The sequence below is a fragment of the Capricornis sumatraensis genome, chromosome 16 (assembly GCF_032405125.1).
Source record: "Capricornis sumatraensis isolate serow.1 chromosome 16, serow.2, whole genome shotgun sequence".
NCBI lineage: Eukaryota > Metazoa > Chordata > Mammalia > Artiodactyla > Bovidae > Capricornis > Capricornis sumatraensis.
The window spans coordinates 8,469,912-8,484,729 of record NC_091084.1 but is presented as its reverse complement, the minus strand read 5'-3'; the positions used below and the strand labels follow the sequence as shown (position 1 = coordinate 8,484,729).

At 36.7% G+C, this 14,818-nt stretch overlaps 1 protein-coding gene across 2 annotated transcripts; it reads left to right on the top strand.

The window, feature by feature from the left end:
* The first annotated feature begins 247 nt into the window (after positions 1-247).
* On the top strand, positions 248-13,827 carry BIRC3 (baculoviral IAP repeat containing 3). 2 transcript variants are annotated; one of them, XM_068988400.1, is made up of 8 exons: positions 248-1,994; positions 2,103-2,202; positions 3,819-3,897; positions 5,782-5,830; positions 7,375-7,617; positions 12,510-12,764; positions 13,033-13,074; positions 13,188-13,827. In XM_068988400.1, exons 1-8 carry the CDS (start codon positions 1,142-1,144, stop codon positions 13,379-13,381), a joined length of 1,815 nt encoding a protein of 604 aa, XP_068844501.1. In that variant the 5' UTR covers positions 248-1,141; the 3' UTR covers positions 13,382-13,827. The 2 variants fall into 2 exon arrangements, with proteins under 2 accessions (XP_068844501.1, XP_068844502.1); XM_068988401.1 differs by having other exon boundaries at positions 248-2,001; positions 2,110-2,202.
* The last annotated feature ends 991 nt before the right edge of the window (positions 13,828-14,818 follow it).

The window sequence follows — 14,818 nt, the reverse complement described above, 5'->3', positions numbered from 1 at the left end:
CTGTCTATTTTTTGTTTGTTTGTTTAAAATTTATTATCCATCTTAGCTTGGAGACTCAGCACTCTGATTTTTGACTGTTTTTAAAAATAAATTCATTATCAGGAGATTTGATGTTGGCTTTCAACAGCATGCAGCTGAGCCTAAGAGATCAAATGAGCAAATATACTCATCTCTGATAGTTTATTTGAAATGGAATGTTTAATTTGCTAAGCTCTAGAGGCATCACTATGACTTGGCAGTCAGGTACCTATCTATGGAAGTAATTAAATCTTGAAACCAGGTCTTAAGATCTGTGAGCCAATTCTGTTACTACTTAAGTTCTTCATCTGGAAGAAAATTTTGGATTGTTTTCTTCTCCCTATTAAAATGGTTGTAGGAAGAAAAATTAATTAATTTGAGCAAGATTTAGGATATACTGTATTTCACTGAATATAAGATGTCATCATTTGTAAAGCATGCCATTATTTTATGTACCTCCTAGAAATAAAAATCCTGTTAATTAAAATGTGATATGCCATTGATTGTAAGATACCTCTCCATAATAGAGATATTGAAACATGCGCCTTAGAATCAGTGAAATATAATAATCCATTCTTAGGTAGGTTTTACACTTTCTTTCCCTTGGCTCCAAAATTTCACAATTTAAAAAAAGCAGAATAAGTATAGTTTGAATATTTTTGTGTATATGGGACACTTATGCAGCATAGCTTTCTGCCAGAACAAACTATGTGAGACATTTTATCTTCAGGCTGACTTGAATGTCACTGAAGCATACTAGTGGAGAAGGTGACCTTCCTGTGGAGACACCTGACACAAAATGGCATCTTGATGACCTAATGCATTGTACATTTTTATGAAGGTTTTAATTTTCATCACAAGGTACTGTGTAGCATCATGTTTACTTTGTATATATCAAGAGTATGCAGAGGTGCAAGTTGTACATAATTGTCCCTTAAAATGTATCAGTATAGGGTTTAGAATCTTGCCATGCTGTAATCCTAAATTCATAGAAGAAAAAAAGAGAAAGATTTCCTGTTCTAAGTGTTCAGCCTAGTATTAAAATGACTAAAAATCAAAAGTCATGCACAAAACTACCTCCCCAGAGAAAGACTAGTCCCTTTTCCTCCCCATCCATTTCATTATGAACATAGTAGAAAATAGTGTATTCTTATCAAATTTGATGAAGAGTGCCAACATGTTTGAACTGAAGTATGACTTTTCATGTGAGCTCTACCGAATGTCAACATATTCAGCTTTCCCTGCCGGTGTTCCTGTCTCAGAAAGGAGTCTTGCTCGTGCTGGTTTTTATTACACTGGTGTGAATGACAAGGTCAAATGCTTCTGTTGTGGACTGATGCTGGATAACTGGAAACAAGGAGACAATCCTATTGAGAAGCATAAAAAGTTGTATCCTAGCTGTAGCTTTGTTCAGAATCTAAATTCAATTAACGTTTCAGGAGCCTCTTCTCAGCCTACTTTTCCTTCTTCATTAACAAATTCCACGCATTCACTACTTCCCAGTTTGGAAAACAGTGGCTACTTCAGTGGCTCTTATTCAAGCTTTCCATCAAATCTTTTAAACTCTGGACCAAATCAAGATTTTTCTGCCTTGAGGATAAGTTCCTACCCTTGTGCAATGAATACAGAAAAAGCCAGATTACTTACCTTCCAGATGTGGCCGTTGACTTTTCTGTCACCAACAGACCTGGCAAAAGCAGGCTTTTACTACATAGGACCTGGAGACAGAGTGGCTTGCTTTGCCTGTGGTGGAACATTGAGCAATTGGGAACCGAAGGATGATGCTATGTCAGAACACCTGAGACATTTCCCCAGCTGTCCGTTTTTAGGAAATCAGCTCCAAGGTACTTCAAGGTACACTGCTTCTAATCTGAGCATGCAGACATATGCAGCCCGCATTAAAACGTTCTGCAGCTGGCCCTCTAGTGTTCCAGTTCATCCTGAGCAGCTTGCAAGCGCAGGTTTTTATTATGTGGGTAAGAAGCTTAATCTGATAATTAAAAAAATATTCAACATGTTTATCTTATACATTTTAGTGGTAAAATTATATGGATTCATAAGTTTTGGTCCAAAATTAATTTTAGGTCACAGTGATGATGTGAAATGCTTTTGCTGTGATGGTGGACTGAGGTGTTGGGAATCTGGAGATGATCCATGGGTGGAACATGCCAAGTGGTTTCCACGGTAATTGTTTTGAGATTTTCTATGCACATGTGTGTAAGATGAGTTTTATGTGTGTAACTTAATCAACTGTTACTTTAGTCTGCCTTTGTTTCAAAAATACATTTGTGAATAAATTTAGGGAGGCTTACTTAGAAAAATAACTGCTTAAAACGTTTTGGTGGAAATTTAAGATAAATAGTTCAGGATTTCTTTGTGTGTGTAATTAATATAAATATGTATATATTAAAATAACATGCTCATTATAAACCCAAGTCACACAGTATAGGAAAGTACAGAGAGAAAAAAGTTAAATGTCAAGAAATCTCACCACCTAAAGATGACCACAGTTAACCATTTTCATGAACATCCCTCCAGAGACATCTCAAATGTATAAAATTTTATATAAAGTAGAAATATGTACTATTTTGAAACTTTTCAGTCAGCATTATGTCTTGAACATATTTCCATTTATTCAACACTCAATAATATTAATTACCTATTACCAGGCATTGTTGTAGATGTTTAATATACTTGGTTGAACAAAATCAAAACTCCTGGTCTCATATGCTAAACTTATAGCAGGACCGATCACACAATTAATACAAGCTTAATAAATAAGTTATATAGCATGTTGGAATATAATAAGTGCTTTGGCTAAAAAGAAAAAAAGAGATGGATGAAGGAGATCAGAAGTACCAGGCTGATTGCAATATGAAACAGAGTCATCAGGGTAATTATAGATCCATTTCATCTGTTTTGGTCACTGCATAGCATTTTGCTGTCATGTCTTTCGATTATTCCATGCTTCTTTTCGTTCCTTTTAAAATTAAAATCAGGTAGCCTTTAATTATATTTTTCATGGTCAACACTCCTTATATTTGTTAATGTTGATTACTAAATGTTTACATTATATGTTTTTAATACTGGTCTTCCCTTGTAACATCTTTGCACTCCCCAAATATTTCAGATTTCAAAAATTATGAAGATTAAAAAGAATACCTTTAAAAAACATAGACATTTTTAAAAAATGCTGCTAGCTTTCTATTGTGGTAATTTTGTGAGTATATAAAGAACTGATAATTTTGCTTTGAATTTTGTTCTTAAATTTGACAGTGGATATATATTATCTAGCAACTGCCAAACTTATAAATGTCTGACGTACTAGAAAATGTGCTCATCTTCCTAATTCTTTCTGTTTGTGTATTTTCAGCTTTTAAACATACATACATACATACATACATACATACATACCTTATGTATGAACAGTATCATTTATTAGGGAACTTTCTACCTTGTCTCCTTGTTATTAGTGTTCAGAGTGTTTTTAGGAATCTTAGAACAGTTAAAGAGAGCAGCTGGGAACTTGGAGTGGAGACAGCCTTGCTTTTCTCAGTAGACTTGAGAGCCTCATGACCTCTGCCTGCCTCAGCCTTGGCTGATTACTAATTACAGCCTTCCTCTTGATGATATCTTGCATCTCTTACCAGTTCCTATATGCTAAATGAATAGTCAAGTAGTTATAACTATGCTTATGTTCATTTGAAATATTTACCAGGCTACAAATGGCCAGATTAAAATAACCAGATTTAAATTTGTTTAAATATAAATAACCAGATTTAATTTTGTTTACATTTTAGATGTGAATACTTAATACAAATTAAAGGACAAGAGTTCATTAGTCGGGTTCAAGCCAGTTACCCTCATCTACTTGAACAGGTAAGGGACAGTTTTTTAAAATCATTTGTTCAATTGACTTTCTGATAATTACAGAGAGTAAATATTAGTGAAAAGACAAGAATCACTTTAAAAATATACTTTCTTTTTTCAACACCCAGCATGATCTTAGAGAATGCTCAGTTCAGTTCAGTTGCTCAGTCGTGTCCAACTCTTTGCGACCCCATGAACCACAGCATACCAGGCCTCCCAGTCCATCACCAACTCCCGGAGTTTACCCAAACCCATGTCCACTGAGTCGGTGATGCCATCCAACCATCTCATCTTCTGTCGTCCCCTTCTCCTCCTGCCCTCAATCTTTCCCAGATCAGGGTCTTTTCAAATGAGTCAGCTCTTCGCATCAGGTGGCCAAAGCATTGGAGTTTCAGCTTCAACATCAGTCCTTCCAATGAACACCCAGGACTGATCTCCTTTAGGATGGACTGGTTGGATATCCTTGCAGTCCAGGGAACTCTCAAGAGTCATCTCCAACACCACAGTTCAAAAGCATCAATTCTGCGATGCTCAGCTTTCTTTATAGTCCAACTCTCACATCCATACATGACTATTGGAAAAACCATAGCCTTGACTAGACTGACCTTTGTTGACAAAGTGATGTCTTTGCTTTTTAATATGCTGTCTAGGTTGGTCATAACTTTCCTTCCAAGGAGTAAGCGTCTTTTAATTTCATGACTGCAATCACCATCTGCAGTGATTTTGGAGCCCAGAAAAATAAAGTCTGTCACTATTTCCACTGTTTCGCCATCTATTTGCCATGAAGTGATGGGACCGGATGCCATAATCTTAGTTTTCTGAATGTTGAGCTTTAACTCAACTTTTTCACTCTCCTCTTTCACTTTCATCTTCAGTTCTTATTCACTTTCTGCCATAAGGGTGGTATCATCTGCATATCTGAGGTTATTGATATTTCTCCTGGCAGTCTTGATTCCAGCTTGTGCTTCCTCCAGCTCAGCGCTTCTCATGATGTACGCTGCATATAAGTTAAATAAGGAGGGTGACAATATGCAGCCTTGACGTACTCCTTTCCCAATTTGGAACCAGTCTGTTGTTCTGTGTCCATTTCTAACTGTTGCTTCCTGACCTGCATACACATTTCTCAAGAGGCAGGCCAGGTGGTCTGATATTCCCATCTCCTTCAGAATTTTCCGCAGTTTATTGTGATCCACACAGTCAAAGGCTTTGGCATAGTCAATAAATAGTAGAGAGTGCTATTCTTTGGATAACAGCAGATGCAAAATGAGAAACCTTCTGAAAAATAATATTTAAGTTATGTTTCTGAATATTACTCTATAATAAAGTTGTAATAAATTGAACTACTTGAGGAAAACAATTGACTAGGTAGTAGCAGTTAAGTTATACTCTATGTCACCATGATGATAAGCTACACTGTATAAATTTTTCTTAAAAGGATTTGAGAAAGATAATTGTATTGCTCTTTCCAATCTTCCCAGAAAAGCAAGTAAGAACTTATAGAACAGCTTGAGGGTCAAACACTTCCTAGCCATGGTCAATGGAATTAATGTTAGATCCAGCTTATCCCAAAGAAACACCCAGAAAATGGAAGATTCTTGGGATAATAGTTAAACAATGATTGTTTTATAGATCACTGATAAGGTATAACCCTTTTTGTGCCTTAATGAAAATGAGTTTTATTTGTTAATACATGCACACATGTGAAGAAAGTGTTACTAGTTTATGGCCTACAGAATTGCTGTTGAATGTAAATAAAATTCTACTTTTGACATAAAAAACCATGTTGCCAATAAACAAGTCAGTTTGCAATAAATTGAACAGGTCTCTTGATTAATTTTTATTGCAATGAATAAGATAAAATTTACATTTTAATTTATGTACATTTTTTTGTAGCTGTTATCTACTTCAAACAATCCAGAAGATGAAAATGCAGAGTCACCAAGTATGTATACTAATAATTGCTACATTTAAATATTAGAATCATTTGCTACTGTTACGATTGAAAGCTGATAATTACATAATATACATTTATGTTATTATTTATAATTTACAATGAATTTTTAGATACACTTGATATTTTTCAAACCTTAGTACATATCATAATTGCCTGAGGAACTCCAAAAAATATAGATTTCTAGTCTCACTTTAACCCCACTGAATTGAATCATAGTATCTAAAAGTGGGGCTTGACTGTCTCTAGTTTTAACAAACTGCATACATCCAGTTGTCAGACCAGTGTGGGAACAGATGCGCTATGACATTAGATTGCATACATATTATTTCTATGAAATGGAGAGAGTAGAAAATAATATTCCCATTTTTTTCAGTAAGGACTTGGAGGCTCAGAGAGGTTAAGTAACCTATCACCTTAACCTAAAAGGTGATAGAGCCAATATTTGAATAAGCCCTTCTCCATTATCTAGTGTTAAATTCAATAAATATTTGTTGCGCTTCTGCTATTCTGAGAAACAAAGAACAGAATAAATGTAACACCTGTTCTCATGAGCTGCTAGTCTAAAAGATACAGGAAAATGCGCAGATAGGATAATGGTGCAGAAAATAAAGTGGGCTCGGAGAGCACATATGGGACATTAGCCCAGACTTGGAGAATCAGAAAAGCCTTTCCAGAAGAAGTATTGTCTTAGCACAGAAGCAAACAAGAGTAAAAGTTAACCAAATAACAAATGGAAGAAAAGAATATTCTCGGCAGAGAGAACAGCACGTGAAAGACATAAGTGACAAAGGAGAACAGGCATATTAGAAGAACTGAACAAACTTTTGTATGGATAGAAGTAGGATTTGTGAACAGGTGAATCAATGAAGCAGGCTGGCTTAACAGTAGTCAGGACAATAGGCAGAATTTGAACCAGCAGCTGTCAGTTTGTGACTTCTGGGGTAGAAGACAATTGAGTAAGTGGCAAGTAGTGAGGCTGAAGGGGTTAGGGTCCAGATTGCGTAAGATCTCATAAGGCACAATTGAATGTTACCTTAAAGGCAAAGGAATTGATGGAATTTATGGAAATTCAGATTTGTGTTTTTAAAAAGTCATTCTGATTACAGTATTGAGAATAAAATAGATAAGAACAGTGTTGTAGAAGGCCACTGCAGTAATAGAGATGAGTGATGACAATTGGCCTATTTCAAAATTATATAAAACATATTTAATTTAGAAAGCTCATTTGTTCATTCAACTTGGGGAAAAAGGAATCTCAGTGCTGGTTGGGATGATCCACCAGCACCAACATTCTATTTCTTTCTCCCACTTATAGTTGTGCTAGATAATGCATATTTTGTATCTGAATACAACGTTCCGTGTTCCTATTTTAGTGACTGAACATGTATATCATTATTTTAAATTTACGAAAGGTAGTACAAAAATAGTACCTGCATATTTTCTGGGCCTTATATTTTTGATATTGTAATAAATCACAATTTAGAAAATATACAGACTCTCTCATAATGTGTTAAATTCGTTATTTCATATAGTTATTCATTTTGGACCTGGAGAAAACCATTCAGAAGATTCAGTCATGATGAATACACCTGTGGTTAAAGCTGCTTTGGAAATGGGCTTTAGTAGAAGGCTGGTAAAGCAGACAGTTCAGAGTAAAATCCTAATGACTGGAGAGAATTATAAAACCATCAGTGATCTTGTATTAGATTTACTTAATGCAGAAGATGAAATAAGGGAAGAGGAGAAAGAAAGAGCAACTGAGGAAAAAGAATCAGGTACACATATTTATTTACAGTCTCTATTTCCATAAGGATGCCACTGTATATGTTATTGAAAATATACTCATTAATCCAATTGGATTTTATGTTCAGTCTTCTACGTTTGAATTCTGAAAACTTTCTTCACAGTAAACTATATTTGATTGCTTATTAGTAAATTGAAATTGTATATATTGAGTGAAAGCAAATTTTCCTGCCTTTGCTTAATTTCTGTTTTTACTCTGAATAATTGATTGTGTATATAATTATTCATGGCACATTAAAAAGAATGTTTTGTCTTTTTAAAAATTTTTGGCTGCACTGGGTCTTCCTTGCTGCACGTGGGCTTTCTCTAGTTGTGGTGCCCGGCTTCTTGTTGCAATGCCTTCTCCAATTGTGGAGCATGGACTCTGGCGCTCGAGCTTCCGCAGTTGCGGCTCTCAAGCTTTAGAGCGCATGCTTAGTTGTTGTGGTGTACAGGCTTAATTGCTTCTTGGCACGTTCAGTCTTCCCAGACCAGGGATTGAACCAGTGTCCTCTGCATTGCAAGATGGATTCTTAACCACTGGACCACCAGGGAAGCCCACGGCACATTTTTTATCCCGGACTAGTTACTCTGTCCTCTTCACTGTAAATTGGGGTGGGATCAGGGACAACTATTAATAGTAGCATAACAGTGTTTCTCAACCTGTGACTGTAAAGTAATATGCAAGTTATCATTAAGTTTCCTGTTTGCCCACAGAAGATCTGAGTTCCCCTTTGAAGTGTCTTTCTGTTATTTAAAAGAGTGCTAGAATACTGTTTCACATTCTCTCAAGACAAGTTGCCTGTGACCTTCCATGCTAGCCATGTCTTCTTGTTAGCTCTGCTCTGTTGCTCTTCAAAAAACTCTCTCCTCTCAGCATGTTCATTCTCATCTGGTTGCTCTGCTTCCATCATCACTTTGACAGAGTGTCCATCACTCTGGACAGAGAGAAATGTTGATCCCTCCTTGGCCACTCTTTCTCAAGCATGGACCAGATCCAAGAGTCCTTTCAACACAGCTGAAAACAGAATACAACTCTTAAGCTCTTACCGAAGATTTAGGGATCATGGAAGGACATTATATCACACATGGCAGTTGATAGCTATAACTGTATGTGTGCTCTTTTGGTGCCCCTAAACCCATCCTCATGAATCTCTCTGCCTAGCTCCTGATTGATCTCTGTGTAGCTCTGACCAGTTTACACAAATGACTAGGAAAAGTCCCAAGCAAGGCTCAGTTCAGTTCATTCAGTCACTCTGTCATGTCTGATTCTTTGCGACCCCATGGACTCCAGCATGCCAGGCTTCCCTGTCCATCACCAGCTTCCAGAGCTTACTCAAACTCAATTCCATTGAGTCAGTGATGCCATCCACCCATCTCTTCCTCTGTCGTCCCCTTCTCCCACCTTCAATCTTTCCCAGCATCAGGGTCCTTTCAAATGAGTCCTTCGCATCAGGTGGCCAAAGGATTGGAGTTTCAGCTTCAGCATCAGTCCTTCCAATGAATATTCAGGACTGATTTCCTTTAGGATGGACTCGTTGGATCTCCCTGCTGTCCAAGGGACTCTCAAGAGTCTTCTCCAACACCACAGTTCAAAAGCATCAAGTCTTTGGTGCTCAGCTTTCTTTATAATCCAACTCTCACATCCCTACATGATGACTGGAAAAACCCTAGGTTTGACTAGACGGACCTTTGTTGGCAAAGTAATGTCAGCTTTTTAGTATGCTGGCTAGGTTGGTCATAGCTTTTCTTCCAAGGAGCAAGTGTCTTTTAATTTCATGGCTGCAATCACCATCTGCAGTGATTTTAGAGCCCCCCAAAATTAAGTCTGTCACTGTTTCTATTGTTTCCCCATCTATTTGCCATGAAGTGATGGGACCAGATGTCATGATCTTAGTTTTCTGAATGTTGAGCTTTAAGCTAACTTTTTCACTCTCCTCTCACTTTCATCAAGAGGCTTTTGAGTTCCTCTTCACTTTCTGCCATAAGGGTGGTGTCATCTGCATATCTGAGGTTATTGATATTTCTCCTGGCAATCTTGATTCCAGCTTGTGCTTCCTCCAGCCCAGCATTCCTCATGATTTACTCTGCATATAAGTTAAATAAGCAGGGTGACAATATACAGCCTTGATGTACTCCTTTCCCAGTTTGGATCCAATCTGTTGTTCCATGTCCAGTTCTAACTGTTGCTTCTTGACCTGTGTACAGATTTGTCAGGAGTCCCACAAATACCCACAAAGCCCAGAATGAGAAAGGTTTGCACCCCTGCCCTGGTTCATGGCCCTCTGAGACCTCTTTCCTCCCAGGATAGTTGACTGTGAGATTGTCCACTCCATTCCTGGGTAAATCTACCCCTGGCCAACCCAGACAGACATACCATGCTGTATCATGGTGATACAGCATCCTCTATTTACCAAAGTGTGACTTACTTATTCAGTTGTACATGTCACCAGTACAGCAGTAGTATAGTCCAAGTTTGCCCAGCCTTGCCAAGTTCTTTTTCATTTTAAAGGGGAGATAAGACTGCATGTCCTTCTCTAGTTGTCACATTCTTATCACTGGTTGTCAGTGAACAACTGCTCAAAGAAGAGAACACTCATCTCCACAACTGTTTAAAAACTCTATGAAGTCTAAAGCCATCCAGCTATAAAATGCTTATTTTCCTTAAAAAAAAAATCAACAATTTCCAGAGATAACTCCAAGTCAACGAATGGTATAACTTTCATGTGTCTGCACAGTCTGTGCCCAAGAAATATTTTTTAAATAACAGTGAAAATTCTTACATTTGTGTTAGTAATTAATTTCTAGTTTCCGAGAATGGTAGGTGGGTGATTTCTTTACAAATGTGCACTTACAGAGGCAACTTAGGATATTTTTTTCCAGAATAAAAGAATAAAAGGTATATTCAAGTCTTTACTTTCTTATAAGCTATAATATAGCCTATGACTTTGAAGTGAGACTATTTTCCTCAGTCAGTAGCAGTCTAATTCTGGAAGTCTTAAGAATTTCAGAGAACTTATTAGTTTAAGTAAAATGTAATTAGAAAAATAAAAAACTTTAAAATAAATATAATTCAATATAAAATTATATTTTAATTTTCTAATATATAACTACTTCTTAATGATGAATTACTTAACAATATAGTAAATTCTGATTCTTCCATCCCTCTGCTGTAATCTACTTCAAATTTCTTTGTTCCAACTGCTCTTTAAATTGCTGAGCCTTGATTGTTCATTTGTTCAGCAGGTATGTGTGGAACATTGACTTTTTACCCAGACACGGTTCTGTTCGTTTTCTCACTTATTTTCAGAGCTTCGATCCTCTTCAAAATGTGTATCTTGAGCCTGGACCATCTGACTAGGCACTAGTTAAATGATATTCCTTGTTAAATGGTTTTATTTATGTGTCCTATTTGATAGAGTCAGAGTTTCTAAAATCTATCAGTCATCTCCACTCAAATAATCCTTCTTTAGACAACTCAATTTCTCTTTTTATTTTATAGTAAAGCTTAATGGATCATGGTAAAACTATATGATAGTTAATTAACAAACCTAGATTCATAAGTCATATTCCATAAAGATAATGCAATTGCAGAGTTTCAAGTATAAAATATTTTACTAGTAGATACAAAATCTAGATTTTTAAGGAGAATATAGTGATCCTATAGCACAGGAAGGTTTGACAAGTAGGATTTCTTTTTCAAAATGTTGTTAGTGCCTTTTCCCCATTGTTATAAAATATTGAACTAATGATGATACCATGTATAATTTGGGGAAATAATAATTAAATGGAATTTTAAGTTTTATGGGTGACTGATAATTTAAGAAAAAAATCTGTCATTTTAATTCTCTTGATTTTGCCTTTCCCACTTGGACTAGATTGGATTGAAATTTCAATTTCATTTGGCTCTAAGGTTTATTTAGGTTAAAGATTAACAGTATTGCAGAATTGTTGAAAGCAGAGATTATGACACCAAATTGCCTAGTTTTATATACTCTAGCAATTTATTTACCTCATTGTGCCTCTGTTTTCTTATCCACTAAATAAGGACATTGCTGCTGTTGCTGCTAAGTCGCTTCAGTCGTGTCTGACTCTGTGCGACCCCATAGACGGCAGCCCACCAGGCTCCCCCGTCCCTGGGATTCTCCAGGCAAGAACACTGGAGCGGGTTGCCATTTTCTTCTCCAATGCATGAAAGTGAAAAGTGAAAGTGAAGTCGCTCAGTCGTGTCTGACTCTTAGCGACCCCATGGACTGCAGCCTACCAGGCTCCTCTGTCCATGGGATTTTCCAGGCAAGAGTACTGGAGTGGGGTGCCACTGCCTTCTCCAATAAGGACACTAGTGAAAGTGAAAGTCGCTCAGTCATGTCCGACTCTTTGCAACTCCATGGAAATTCCATACAGTCCGTGGAATTCTTCAGGCCAGAATACTGGAGTGGGTGTCCATTCCCTTCTCCAGGGGATCTTCCCAACCCAGGGATCGAATACAGGTCTCCTGCATTGCAAGCAGATTCTTTACTAGCTGAGCCACAAGAGAAGCCCAAGAATACTGGAGTGGGTAGCTTATCCCTTCTCCAGCAGATCTTCCCGACCCAGGAATCAAACCAGGGTCTCCTGCATTGCAGGCAGATTCTTTACTGACTGAGGTGGGCTGTTGTAAAGATGAAATGAGTTAATACATATGAAGTGCCTACCACAGTGCTCAGCATTAGTTCTTATTATAAATAGAGTTATTTTCTACTTTGGTACTGCCAAGCTAGCAATCAACTTCTGTGCTAACTGATACTGAATTATGGTTGTTTTCATTCAGTTATATGTGTATATGTAGAAGGAAGTTTGTGGGCAGAGTTTGAATGTGATTATGTTTGTGTTCTTTTCTATAAAGATGACCTGTCATTAATCCGGAAGAATAGAATGGCACTTTTTCAACATTTGACTGGTGTGCTTCCAATTCTGGATAGTCTCCTAACTGCCAGGGTGATTAGTGAACAAGAACATGATGTTATTAAACAGAAAACACAAACATCTTTACAAGCAAGAGAACTGATTGATACTATTTTAGTGAAAGGAAATTTTGCAGCCACCGTATTCAAAAACTCTCTACAAGAAATTGATCCCATGTTATACAAGCGTTTATTTGGTGAGTGCTGAAAAATTACTTTTGAAACTTTCTAGGTCAATTGAAAATATGCTCGTATTAATAATTTGTGATTACTGAAGATAATTTAACCTAATTTGTAAGCTAGTAATTGTACAAAAAGATAGAAGGCTTTCATTGCCTTGACATTTTGAAAATTATTTATAGTGTTTGGGCAGAGTCCAAACTGTTAGTTTAAAAATACATATTCTGTGACTAAATATTGTTAACCTTATTTGTAATAGTAATGCTTTTGCTTTTGCTCCCTTAGTGCAACAAGACATAAAATACATTCCTACAGAAAATGTTTCAGGTAAAATATTAATAATTTAAACCAGAAGAAAACATTGTTTTTTATTTTCTTGGCTTTTCATTGGAGGAGAAGCAGCAAATTGCCTTTTATTAATACTTTTTCTCTCTTCTTAGATTTACCAATAGAAGAACAATTGAGGAGACTACAAGAAGAAAGAACATGTAAAGTGTGTATGGACAAAGAAGTGTCCATAGTGTTTATTCCTTGTGGTCATCTCGTAGTTTGCAAAGACTGTGCCCCTTCTCTAAGAAAATGCCCTATTTGTAGAGGTACAATCAAGGGTACAGTTCGTACATTTCTTTCATGAAGAAGATCTAAAACTCTGTCTAAACTTAGACTAGAATTAATGGATGAAATGTATTATAATTTTAACTTTGATAGTGTTTTGGTTTCTTTAAGATTTTTTTATTTATCTGCAACTCAGAAGATTTTGTTTTATATAAATATATTTATATAAATATATCTCTAAAATATGAACATAAATATTTATATAGCAGGGAATGATGGGCTTTTGTTCTTATGAACAAAATATAAGGATAGCACTATAAGCACAATACTAAATTAAAATTTCAGCATTATTGAAATTGTAAGTGATGTAAAATTTAAGCTTTTGAACTGACCTTTCCGAATTTTACATATTTTTGAGTTGTATTAAGGATCAGGAACACAGATTCCTTTGCTTTTTCCATCATTGTCCTATACATAGAAGGTCTTGATATTTGTTGAATGACTTTTTTAGGAATGTTTTTGTAAAGAATTCTATGAGGAACATTTTAATAAAGCAATCAAAATTACTGTTGTTCTTGATACCTTCATTTCTATGATATCAGATAGTGTACTGACTCCCATGCTCCTTCCGTACCTCTCTAAGATCTTTTGAATGTTGAACTCTGCTTTAGATCCCTTTCTGTAAGATGCTTCTTCATTTATACTTGTAGAGCACAGCAGTCAACCACAGCTGGCTTTAATCTATAGGATTTTATAGGATGTCTTAGTTAAAATGAAATATCCTCCCATTAAATTTGTTTATTCATTTGTCTGTTGATTCATTCAGGAAGTCTCATGCCTGTCCTGCTATCGGGAAAGGCCCCTAGTTTTATTCTCACCACTTTGGTATTAATTCTGGGATTTGAGAAGTACCCTGGTTAGCAGTGTTTGGAATGAACAGCTTGTAAGTCAATTTGTTCTGCTCTGCCAGTGCAGAAAGGTTTCCTCCTTTGCATTACTTTTTGGTACTCAGCGTGTCCAATTCATAATTCTCTAGCCTTTGTTTCCTGTAGAGTTTTTAGGGCTTTAAAACCAGAAGTGAAGCTGTAATTGGGAATAGTCTGGAGAGACAAACAACAAAAGCCAGTCATCTAAACTAGTTCTAAATGGCTGCTAGAGTTCCATAGAGAGAAACCTTAGGAACCAAGTAAGAGGGGAGATTCCATCTCTTCAGGCTGTTGCTGGGCGGCTGCATGTGATGCCACTGATTTTGCCTCTGTTCAAATACTTAGTTGGCTAGCCCATGGTAACCACAGTGTCCTGCAGGGGTGCGAGGCTGATTCAGCTGGATTACTGCTTAGATGATTTGTGTTCAGTTGCTCAGTCGTGTGCAGCTCTTTGCGATCCTGTGGACTGCAGCACCGCAGGCTGACCTGTCCTTCACTGTCTCCTGCAGCTTGCTCAAACTCATGTCCACTGAGTTGGTGATGCCATCCAACCAGCTCATGCTCCATTGCCCCCTTCTCCTCTTGCCCTC

What these genes read in the sequence shown, in the direction of transcription:
- BIRC3 (XM_068988400.1), top strand. Translation starts at nt 1,142, where the DNA reads ATGAACATAGTAGAAAATAGTGTATTCTTATCAAATTTGATGAAGAGT. An exon ending in CGCAGGTTTTTATTATGTGG is followed by an intron (nt 1,995 to 2,102) that starts GTAAGAAGCTTA and finishes AATTAATTTTAG; the next exon opens with GTCACAGTGATGATGTGAAA. An exon ending in AACTGAGGAAAAAGAATCAG is followed by an intron (nt 7,618 to 12,509) that starts GTACACATATTT and finishes TTTTCTATAAAG; the next exon opens with ATGACCTGTCATTAATCCGG.